General features: G+C 31.5%; 1 protein-coding gene and 1 long non-coding RNA gene across 2 annotated transcripts; one reads left to right on the forward strand and one right to left on the reverse strand.

Moving 5' to 3' along the window:
- The first annotated feature begins 4,993 nt into the window (after positions 1-4,993).
- Positions 4,994-7,694, forward strand: LOC120176428 (probable fructokinase-4). The gene is made up of 4 exons (XM_039182861.1): positions 4,994-5,423; positions 6,757-7,089; positions 7,190-7,306; positions 7,393-7,694. The coding sequence occupies exons 1-4, from the start codon at positions 5,016-5,018 to the stop codon at positions 7,519-7,521; spliced, it is 987 nt and encodes a 328-aa protein (XP_039038792.1). The 5' UTR covers positions 4,994-5,015; the 3' UTR covers positions 7,522-7,694.
- Positions 7,695-8,614: 920 nt separating this feature from the next.
- On the reverse strand, positions 8,615-10,086 carry LOC120176304. Its single transcript, XR_005521314.1, has 3 exons — positions 9,699-10,086; positions 9,232-9,276; positions 8,615-8,864 (listed from the first exon to the last, which is right to left on the reverse strand). It is a non-coding gene; the product is annotated as an uncharacterized LOC120176304 (long non-coding RNA).
- Positions 10,087-12,528: the final 2,442 nt, after the last annotated feature.

Here is a 12,528-nt window from a genome sequence, read left to right on the forward strand (position 1 = left end):
AGTACCATGATCACTCCTAACACTAGTTATAGAGTAACCTTTTTCATTTTGGATTACTTTTGAAAACGTGATGAATTTTTCTAATGCTTCATCTTTAGTACTTAAAAATAGAACCCAAGTATATCTAGAATAGTCATATACCAATACAAAACAATATTTTTTTCCACCCAAGCTAATAGTTCTAATTGGCCCAAAAAGATCTATACGGATCAATTGTAATACTCTACTAGTTGATACATCATTAATGGACTTAAAGGAAGCTCTTTGATGTTTTCCTTTAGCACAAGCATCACAGATTTTATCTTTATCAAATTTTAGCTTTGGCAACACTTTTACTAGATCTCATTGAATTAGTCTTTGTAAAACACTCATGTTTGTATGTCCTAGTCTCCTATGTCATAACCAACTATCATGTTCATCCTTAGCAACTAGGCATAAATTAGTCATATTTATTGCATCTAAATGCACCATGTAAATGTTTCATATTCTATGACCAACAAGCATAATCCAATTAGATGCAATGTCAACAATTTTACAACCATTTATTTCAAATAAGACGTTGTATCATTATCGCAAAATTGACTAATACTCAATAGATTATCCTTTAACCCATTCATATATAAAACATCTTTAATTTGTATGGAAGATGTATTACCTATAGTACCTATACCTTCAATGTGACCTTTTGAATTATCACCAAAAGTCACCTTCCTTCATTTTTGTCGTTAAGGTCGATGAACCGACTCTTATCTCCGGTCATGTGTCTTGAACATCCACTATCAAGGTACCATGAGTTTGAACTTGTATTTTGTGCCTTGTAGCAATGCTCCTTTTCCAACAAACATAAATTAATTTTTTATTTTTGGTACCCAATTTCTTTTGGGTCCATATTCATTAGTTTCTAAAATTCTAGTCCCCTTAGGTATCCATTTGTGTAGGATATCCTTATCTTTAGTATTAATGAGTTCTTTAGGAACCTATATACTTCTAATAATTTTTCCATTTGAGGTTCTTTGGGGACCTCTATGATTGTAGTTTTTAAAACTTTTTCTAACAAAGTTGGATTTTGAATTCTCTTATTTTTCAAAATATTTTGTTCCAACTTTATTAAAAGAAGCTTTAAGATCATCAATTTTCTTTTGATGATCATCATTCACTCTTGAAAGTAGGTTATGCAAATAAATATTTTTCTTTTCAAATTCATCTAATTTGATTTGCAATTCTTTGACCTTACTTTCAAGATCAATGTTGGTATTGGATATGAGATTATTTTTATTTTTCAATTTTAAAATATCATTTTTGTATTTTAAATCCGAAGTCAACCCAGTATATTCCTCTAACAGCTCATAAAAATAATAATCTTCAAAATTGGATGAGTTAGAGGTTACTTGAGAGCTTTCCCCGATAGCCATCAAGCACAAGTTTGCTACTTTTTGTTCCTCTTCATCGGAAGCTTCTTCATAGCTCCATGTAGCCAAGTGTGCCTTGTGCTTTTTCTTCGATTGACCCTTCTTCTTCAATTGTGGGTAATCGTATTTAACATGACCCGATATTTTACATTCGTAGCAAATGATAGGGTCTTTTTCCTTTGGTTCATTTTTGAAGCCTCCATTTCCTCGTCATCGTCATATTCATCCGAATCACTCTCATCCTTTGTGGATTTGAGAGCAACTCCAACGTCTTCTTCTTCTTCGTTTCTTTCTTTGTCTTGTCCGTCTTTTCGAGGTCTACCTCATCTTGAAGCATCATTTTATGCGTGAGGAGAGAACCAATTAGCTCATCGAGGGTCAAAGATTTTAAGTTTTTAGCCTCGATGATCGTCGTCTTCTTTGATTGCCAAGATTTTGGAAGAGAGTAAACTAACTTCCTCACAAGCTTCTCATTTGGAATGATCTCTCATTATGATTTGAGACCATTGACAATCGTGGAAAATTTATATGTCATAGCTTTGATATCTTCATTCGGTTTCATCCTGAAATTTTCATAGCTATGAGTTAGAAGACTAATTTTAGATTCTTTTACCTCGTTTTTGCCTTCATGAGTGACTTGTAGTTTATCCCATATCTCCTTGGAGGTTGTACAAGATGAAAATCCCCCATATTCATCTGGTCCAAGAGCACAAAAATAATATGGATAGCCTTTGAGTTGAGCTGGAACATTCTTGTCTCTCCTTCACTCCACAATCTTGAATGAGTAGAAGGTATGATGTATCCGTCTTCTATGATATTCCATGCTCCCTTGTCACTTGCTTGAATGAAATACCTCATTCTATTCTTCCAATAAGCATAATTAGCTTCATTGAAGAAAAAAAGCTCGTTGACAGGCATTGAATCAAGATCGAAGTCGACGTTTGAAGTGAAGACCATTGATGACTTGAATATCGATATAACTCTTCTCGAATCGAACAAGAGGCGATTAAACCTTCAAATGAGTGAGGCCCTGATACCAATTGTTGAGTTAATCGATCGATGAAATAGCCAAGAAGGGGTGAATTGAAAATAAAAATTTTGGTGGAAGCTTTTGCAGAAAATAAAAAATAATTGCACAACAATTTAGAGTGGTTCAACTTTCTCAACCAAAGTCTACGTCCACTACCTTAGCTATCCACACTAAGGATTTTCCACAAATTCACTAATTTTTCTTTCTTTTGAGGACAAAGAGTAACCTTACAAATCCCTCAAGAATTATACCCCAAATTCTTGAGAACACTCTCTCCCAAAGAGAAGAATACAAATTTCGCAAACTTACAGAAAAACCTCACAAGACAAATTGTTTGCACAATTCTAGAACAAAGAAAGAACACTAAAAAATAATACAATTGAGTACAAGGGTGTTCTTGAAAGCAAAATGAATATTGAATGCAAAATAGGCTTGAATTTGCTCAAATTTGATGTTTAAGGCTTTCTCTTTGTTTCTCTCTCAATTCTTGTTTATCAATGGCTCCTAAGCTTGTTTAAATACACCTTGAATCACTTCTGAACGTCGAGGATCATTGGTGAAGTCAATAGAGCTGTTATTGAATAATTATCATTTAAAAATCTGGTAGGAGCGTGGGTGCATCGGTACATTCTCAATGGTGCATCGGCACACTATGTGTAAAATTCAAATATTTCGACCGTTATAAGACCTAGTGCATCGGTACACTTGGCGTGCATCGGTACACTAATTACATTCGATGTTTCAAAAGAGCCAGGAGTGCATCGATGCATGGTCTGTGCATCGGTACATAAAATGCATTCGAATTAGGGTGTGCATCGATACATCAAATAGTGCATCGGTACATCCCTTCATAAAATTGATTTTTGGCTCGATTTTGGTTCGAAATACTTTGTAAAAATTGTTTCAAAAATATTTTAAGTTTAAAACACAATTTTACACTTTAGTAAGGTTTGAAATTGACCTTTGAAAACACTTGGAGTAATATTTGTGATATTCGAATAATTTAATCAAATATACTTTAAAAATGATTATAAAATCTTAAAATTCAATAACACTTAATTTTTTATATCGAAACATCAAAATATTTTCAACAAAATTTTGTGAAGGATTACTATCTATTTATACAATATAAATTTCTTTTTAATTTCATATAGATTTAGAATCGGTTGATGATTGAAAATAGACGGTTTAAATTAATTCTCTACAAAAAAAGTCGAATAAAAATAGAAAATCCATCTAACTCTTTCCTAATGTATATTTGTCTCAATCCATTAATTATTTAAGACAAAAAATTGTACCTAGAAAAATAAATAAAGAATTTGTGCATAGTAAATTTATTAGTTAAGTTCTCAATTCTAATTGTAGTAAATCATTGCAAAATCAATTTCATTTATATCTGAATTAATATTTTTAATTTTTATATTACAATACAATATTTGGTTATATTAACATAGATACTATGTTTTTTTAATTTTTTTTTTAAATTTTATTCTCATTAAATTAGTATTCTATGTAAATTTTGTGGGTATATTTTATTTTTTTAATCCGACTTTGCATCGTGATATTTGATCTAAATCATGTAATTATCTAATATTTGTATTTAGAGATGGATATTGGGGTGATAGAGTGTGGTCTTGATCTAGAAAATTTGAATTTTCTTATTGTTTATGTATATATTTTTTATATTTTTTGTTAATGATCTAATTTTATATCTTTTGAAATTTTGTAATTTTATACCCTTAAATTTTTAATATAAAATTTTAAATTCTTACCGCTTAACAGAAAATCTTACGCCAACCCATGTTTGTAGGTGTATATACTTACAATTAGAAAATATTCTTAAAAGTAATATTTCATCTAAAATACGTGTAGTTAAATTTTCATCTATTTAGATTAGTAATATGGATTAAATAAAATAAGAGTTAATTGCATCACACGTCCTTCAATTATGACTCTCATTCTAAATTAATCCTTAAACTTTTGAACATTTCAAATTCATCCCTAAACTATAACAATCATTCTAGACTAGTCCTCAAACTTTTGAGCATTTCATTTTAATACCCAAACTATGATCTTCGTTCGAAATAAGTCTCTAAACTTTTTGAACATTTCAATTTCATCCTAAACTATATGTATATACTAATCGCATCCCTTGTTAATAAAATCGTTGAAACTAATTACATATTTGGATGAATTAGAAGATTCAAAAGTTCGAAGACCAATTTAGAATGAGAGTCGTAGTTTGGGGATGAAATTAGAATGTTCAAGAGTTAATTTACAATGAGAGTTTTAGGGTGAAATAGAATGTTTAAAAGTTTAAGGATCAATTTTATAAACAAATAAATATGGTATTTGATTCCAATAAAAATGGTAAAAGAATAATATGGATTAACACAGCTCCTACAATAATTAATATTCAAAATTAAATTAATAATTTTAATTATAACAAAAATCAATTTCCCATTTTTTTATCCCTATATAACAGACATTGGTCTTTCCTTCGTCTCTTCAGTCTTCTCTGAAACTGTACTCTCAAGTTGTTTCTTTCCTTAGGAAATCAAAATATCATCAACGTCATGGCACCAAATGGAGTCGTCTCCGACAACACTTCAATCGTGAGCTTCGGTGAGATGCTCATCGACTTCGTCCCCACAATCTCCGGCGTTTCTTTAGCTGAGGCTCCAGGTTTCCTCAAAGCCCCCGGTGGAGCCCCAGCCAACGTCGCGATCGCCGTCTCAAGACTAGGCGGTAAAGCATCCTTCGTCGGAAAACTCGGCGACGATGAGTTCGGGCACATGCTCGCCGATATTCTCAAGCAAAACGGAGTCTCCGGTGACGGGATCTTGTTTGACGAAGGCGCTAGAACCGCTCTGGCGTTCGTAACTCTACGCGCCGATGGAGAGCGTGAGTTCATGTTCTATAGGAATCCCAGCGCCGACATGCTGTTGAAACCGGAGGAATTGAATCTTGATCTCATCAGATCCGTAAGTCACATTATCATCTTTTTTCCTTCAACTCTGCAAATCGTTTGATCTCCTTTCTTCAATCTTGACTTAAAGAACCAAAAAAATAACACTGATTCACACGCGCCGTAATGCGAGAGTAGAGTTTCAAATAAGACTGACATGTCAGCCACCTAGCCTATATTATTATGATCCATAAGTGTTTACGGGACCCACCCTGTGCATCTAGGAACAAAAAATTGTCATTCTTATTCTTTACAACTACAGCAACTGATATTATAACCCATCGGTGAGGTTACTGCTGACGTAACAGTGTAGTTTTCCTTTATTATTTATTCATTCATTGGACTATAATCTGATTCTGAAAATATGATTACTTTCCCATCTAATGTGACGTAACAGTGTAATAGGAACGGATGTAAATTTTGCAGTGTTTTGTGGGTTTATTTATTATTATTTTTTATTAATTCGAGATAAATACATTATTTATGATAAGTCTATTTATTAAAGAACACTTTTAATCATTTGACATTAAATATTTAAATTCGAAACATAAATGAATAATAACAATTTTTTCCTACTGTAATCACTTGGCTCGTGCAATTTACTTTAAATAACATTAATTACAAATTAAACTTCTTAGGCCACTGTTAATCCAACCATATTGTCCAGTCACGTGGGTTTATATGATTGTCTCTAGGGGTGTAAACAAGCCGAGTCGAGTTCGAGTGTTGCTGAACTCGAAAACTCGGAAATAGAATTCGACTCGAAAACTTACGAGTTTAAAATTTTCAAGCTCGACTCGAATTCGAAATGTTGAACTGAAGCTTGTGAGCAGCTCGAAAAGCTCTAAATGAAGAAAAAAATTCTTAAACTTAATTCGATTAAAGCCTCAAACTCGAACTTGAACTTTAAAAACATAAAAATCTTACTCTATTTAAAAAAAAAATCAATACATAAATGTTAATATTATTAATAATTTATTTTAAAATATAAAATCTTAATATATTATATTTTCGATCTTCTCACGAGCTTTTCGAGTCGAATATCAAGTAGTTCGTTTCGGCTCGTTAAGAACTCGAGTCGAGCTCGAGTTCGAATTCATTCGATCCGAATATTTATTGAACCTTAATCGAGTTGATCTCGAGTAACTCACAATCTGTCTCATCTCATTTACGGCTCTAATTGTCTCCAGATGAGTCCAAAATCATCAACGTCTATTAATCCCACTTTATCACGTGAGTTCACGTGTTTAGTTTGTCCGTATTATTATTTTTTTAAATAATTTAGATGATTATAATGTTATTCTTTCATTAGAATTTTAGTGCATTGTTTAGGGTTTGTTTTTGTGCAGGCCAAAGTGTTCCATTACGGATCAATAAGTTTGATCGTGGAGCCATGCAGATCAGCTCATTTGAAGGCAATGGAAGTGGCGAAAGAATCCGGTGCTTTGCTCTCATATGATCCAAACCTTCGGCTGCCGCTTTGGCCTTCAGCCGATGAAGCAAGGAAACAAATATTATCCATCTGGGATAAGGCTGATATCATCAAGGTCAGCGACGTCGAGCTAGAGTTCCTCACTGGTAGCGGCAAAATCGACGATGAAACCGCTATGAAGCTTTGGCGCCCCAACTTGACACTGCTCTTGGTCACCCTGGGTGAAAAGGGTAGCAGATATTACACCAAGGTATGCTAACTATAAGGTTTATATATAAAGAAGTAAGCATAGACTAGACCCTCTCTCTGAAATTTCAAATTTTTATAACCGTTCCTGATTTTATGGTCAGAACTTCCATGGGGCAGTGGATGCTTTCCATGTGAATACGGTGGATACAACTGGGGCTGGGGACTCCTTTGTAGGTGCTTTGCTGTGCAAGATTGTACAAGACCCAGCCATACTTGAGGTATAACCCATTTTTTTAATATAATGATTGGTTTTATTTTCTTTTTAATTCTAAATGTTTTTATTTTATTTTAACTTTAAAACCAGAATGAATCAAAATTAAGGGAGGTACTGATATTCGCGAATGCATGCGGGGCAATAACGACGACCAAAAAAGGAGCGATCCCAGCTCTTCCGCTGGAAGCCGAAGCGCTTGCCTTGATCAATGGTGCTTAGGATAATCATTTGCTTTTTTAGAGCATTTTTCAAGTTTTTTTGTTTTCTTTCTTTCATGTGCCTATGTAAAAGCCTTTGTGATTTTCGAAGGGCCTAGGAATAGGAATAAAACAACTTTTTTGTTTTCATAATAAAAAAAAATTAAACTTAATAACATATTTGAAACTTCAATACATCATTACAATATCGACACATTATTTAAATACTTATTAAAATATTCTAATTAAACAACATATAAGTTTGTTATTGTAATTTTTAAATAATAATAAGCTTAAAAAAAACCTTGGGTAAAATACACAAGTGATTACCGATTATAGGTTATTGTTTTGTTAAGTTTTTTGGTTATTAAAATTTACAAAATAGCCCATTGATTATAAGATAATTGTTTTGTTAAGTTCTTTGACTATTAAAAGTTACAAAATAGTTACTCAATTATTTATATGTTCCAAATGCGTCATTTTATTTCTGTTATAAAATTGACGATAATTTGAGTTTGGATATTATATCTCAAAATATAACTTCAAAATCTCAAACGACTATCATATCTCAGTCAATAACGAAAAAAGACGAGTTTAAAATATATAAATAGTCGGATGATCATTTTGTAACAATCATAGTCGAGAGAATCAACCAAACACAAATATAAATGTAAAAGTAATTAGTTTAAAGTAAAAAAGTAAAAGAGAATGATAACTAAAAAGCACGAATCTTTAGGGTACGTTGATATACGGGATGCATAATTCACATATTTGATAGCTTACAGTGCTTTGAATGATATCTTCCATTGATTAAGAGGTCGGAAAAATCTAACACGGACTTGATTAATATATGTAATCCATAAAATAACTGAAGAAATTTCGGATTTCAGATTAGGCAAGTAGATGTGCATCCGCCACTGCATATTCGGGTTTATGTCAACAATGGATATAAAACGTAACACAAACTAGAGTAACATAGGTTCATATTGACATACTGTTCCCATAGTCTGCAGGTAAATGCAAGAAAATACTAACCCGTGAAAATGCATTAATCACTCTCTCATGACAGATTGTTGTCCGTTGCATTCTTAATCTCTCTCATCTGGATTTGAATATAGTGTTGGATAATCTAAGCAGTTACTATGCAGAATGGAACGGTGACCTGCCGGAACTAGGGTTTAATTGGCTTTCGAGTAGACCATTTTCTATTATGAAATCGCTTGTGGGTAGCATTCGGTGACCTCCATTTCCAAGGAGCTCCAAGTTTGTTTGCATCTTCCCCTTTTCGACTGCAAGCGAGCCAAAAACGACTCTGCCCATGGCTCATTGCTCCCTCTCATGCTCAGTTCATAGGGCACTGAAAAACTGTAAAACAGATTTTGACAGAAACAAATGGATATCATGATGTAGTCTTCAATATAAGATACATCAGGAAACAAAAGAAATGCAAAGTTCTATCAGATGTGTGCCACTGTCGTTTAGGGGGCAACGAAAGATGTAGCTTTACAAGAATTTTCAACTATAACAGTTGGAACTTTTTGAACCGGCAGTCACTAGGGTTAACTATAGCAAGCTTCACTCCCCAAACCTTACACCACCCCAAGGTGGCACGGAAAAAGTAACGGTGCCTCTCCTCTCCCTCGAAAGAAAAACAAAGAAAACGAAGAATGTAATTTCTGCCTAAGAGGAGACTTACCTACAGACTCGAAACATGTTACATCAACGAACTTACCTCATTAGTTCCTCCAGATGTGATTCTTTATTGGACGTACTTTTCCTGAAAAAAATCAAAATTTTGACGAGAACAAACAATTAACTATATGTATGTATGTATATATATATATTTTTTTTGGGGGTAGGGGGTTCAGAATTCAAGGAACATGTTTCCTCGAATCTGATTCCTCGATATCCTATTAGCTACTTCAATTTTTTCTCTTGAATTGACACTGAAACTTCCATTCAATTTCATGCATTTCTTTGTATGCTTTGGGATTTGAACTTTTGGGACCGGATCAACCTTCTTCCTTCACATGATGAAAAGGCAATTTCCAGAAAACATAGCTAGGAATTTTTACTGAGAAACAAACAAATTCCAGCATGTACTCAGCCGTAATTGGCTGTTGTTTGAGCAATTGGTGGTCCCTCATTTCTATATTGAAGTCAAACAATCCAAAGACAAGAGGAAATGGAAGAACAAACCTCGATACCAAAATTTTGTAGATATGAAGAAATTTGGTGGAAAGGTTATATATAGCATCTCCGATATGGTCCTTTCTAAACAAGTACACTACTGGGTAACCTAGAAGCCATCTGCACCAGAATAGAATCCCTAGAATTATAATACGTAGAAATATATATGGTACCCCAAATATAGAAACCACCAAAAGCAAATCGACATGGTTTTTGTAAAATTATAAAGTCTACTGGTTTATATTATGTCTTTTTTTCTTTTAGTTGAGATACATTGGCAAGTTGCTTATGTAAGAACTTAGAAACAGAGAAAATTGCCCGAGCTAGATAGAGCCGCCAACTCCTCAGTGCAGACAATCCATTTTGGACCACATTTAGATGGCCATAATCAAAATTTTGTACTTGAAGGAATTGCAGATAGAATTGTCAGTTCTCTATATAATACATTTTTCTTGAAATGCATGTACTCAACATCTGCATCCGCCATATATATGGGTATGTGTATAGGAATATGAACTTACAAGGATACTTGAAATATATGGAAAAACTAGGAAAAAAATGAGCATACCTGTATCAGACACATTTATATCCAACAATTTGCACCTGAATCAAAATTATAGTTTTTTTTTTCATATTTCATCGTCTAAGTTATTTTTATACCATTCAAAATGTCCTGATTGAAAAGAACTCTAAATTTTTTTTATAAAGTAATACGCATTATATTCTGTTAATTTTAAGATTTTATTTAATAAATTTAAAAATAAATTATTATATTTAAAAAATTATTTTTAAAAAAAAAGTCAGTCCCCTCTCTTCCGCCACTCCCAAGCCTTCTTCTCCTACCCAGCCCCCTCCCGTCCCTCCTCCCCTTGCCCCTCTCACACTTCCTTCCTTCCGGCCCAGTCGCCCCCTCCCCTAGCCCCTTCCCGTCCCCCATTCTTCATTTCCCTTTGTCTCCTTTTACTTAATATTAGTATTTGGTAACAACAATCAGAGTGACTAGTGACGGTGGTTGTGTCATCGGGTGCTGTGTCTTTGGTGAAGATTCGATCAGATGAAGGTTCAATCGACGCTAATCGTAGTGTCCTGTGTGGATATATGGATTAAAATAAATGTTTTGAAAGTTTTAAGGTTTTTTTAAGATTTTCAAAAATTTTGAATTTTTTTATAAGAAAACATATTTTAAAGTTTTTTATTTTAAATAAAATCTTCATAATTATTAGAACGTGACACATGTAACTTAACGGAAATTTTTAACGATTGTCATTGAAAAATGTCTTAAACTCAACCAATCTAGCCTAGAACCATTCGGTTTATTTTAAAATTAAATCATAATACTAAATTTATCATTGATATTCCTTTAAAATAAGGAACCTAAAATTTAAATTTATATCATAATAAAATTCATAATTTTTTGATATATGATATTATTATTCTGCAATATTTTATTATATTTATAATATTAATTATAAATTTTCAATATTTATAAATTTAAGGTTATACACTTATGGTGTTTATAATCATAGTATAAATTATTTATTTATTGTAGTTTACTCTAATAATAAATTTTTGTAGTTTATACTAAAATAAATAGTTTACTAAATATAAACTACTTAAATGATAATGGAAGTAAGAGTAAGTTTTTGTTTTTGTTATTGAAGTTTTTAAAGTAACAAAACAATCACTAATATTATCGTTTTATAATAAATCAATCACTCAACCCTTAACAGTTATTATTGTAGTCACCTAAATATAATGTGGCACGTTTGGACGACTGAGTTGGAATTGTTTGGTCACGTTGACGCCCTTTTTACCAACCACTTTAAGGTTGTGTTTGTTTTTACAGAGGTAAAAGGTCTGCAGTCTGTGGACCACATCTGCAGGCATCTGCAGCAGAAGAAGTGGACCAAATGTCTGCAGTCTGCAAGAAGAAGACTGTTTGTTTTTTAACATCTGCAGACTGCTAAAATGAACTGAAATATAAATAAACTGATTTTTTAAACTTAAAAGAGTTTTGCAATACTGAGATTTAAATAATTTTAGTTTTACAATACTGAAATTTAAATAATTCATAAAACTACAATAATAAATTATTTAAAATAAATCAATCCATATTTTAAAATAAATCAATCCATACTAATAAAATATTTAAAATAAATCAATCCATACAACTACAATAATAAATCAATCCATATTTTAAAATAAATCAATTCATACTAATAAATTATTTAAAATAAATCAATTCATATTTTAAAATAAATCAATCCATACTAATAAATTATTTAAAATAAATCAATCTATACAACTACAATAATAAATCAATCCATATTTTAAAATAAATCAATTCATACTAATAAATTATTTAAAATAAATCAATCTATATTTTAAAATAAATCAATCCATACTAATAAATTATTTAAAATAAATCAATTCATACAATTACAATAATAAATCAATCCATATTTTAAAATAAACCAATCCATACTAATAAATTATTTAAAATAAATCAATCCATATAACTACAATAATAAATCAATCCATATTTTAAAATAAACCAATCTATACTAATAAATTATTTAAAATAAATCAATCCATATTTTAAAATAAATCAATCCATACTAATAAATTATTTAAAATAAATCAATCTATACTAATAAATTATTTAAAATAAATCAATCTATATTTTAAAATAAATCAATCCATACTAATAAATTATTTAAAATAAATCAATCCATACAACTACAATAATAAATCAATCTATATTTTAAAATAAATCAATCCATACTAATAAATTATTTAAAATAAATCAATCCATACAACTACAATAATAAATCAATCC

Source organism: Hibiscus syriacus, unplaced genomic scaffold, assembly GCF_006381635.1.
Source record: "Hibiscus syriacus cultivar Baekdansim isolate YM2019G1 unplaced genomic scaffold, ASM638163v2 tig00003398_pilon, whole genome shotgun sequence".
Taxonomy (NCBI): domain Eukaryota; kingdom Viridiplantae; phylum Streptophyta; class Magnoliopsida; order Malvales; family Malvaceae; genus Hibiscus; species Hibiscus syriacus.

Bases quoted from the DNA above. Each gene is read 5' to 3' on its own strand.
- LOC120176428 (XM_039182861.1), top strand. From the start codon at position 5,016: ATGGCACCAAATGGAGTCGTCTCCGACAACACTTCAATCGTGAGCTTC. The intron at 7,090-7,189 runs GTATGCTAACTA...TTTTATGGTCAG, and splicing joins GTAGCAGATATTACACCAAG to AACTTCCATGGGGCAGTGGA. The intron at 7,307-7,392 runs GTATAACCCATT...CTTTAAAACCAG, and splicing joins AAGACCCAGCCATACTTGAG to AATGAATCAAAATTAAGGGA.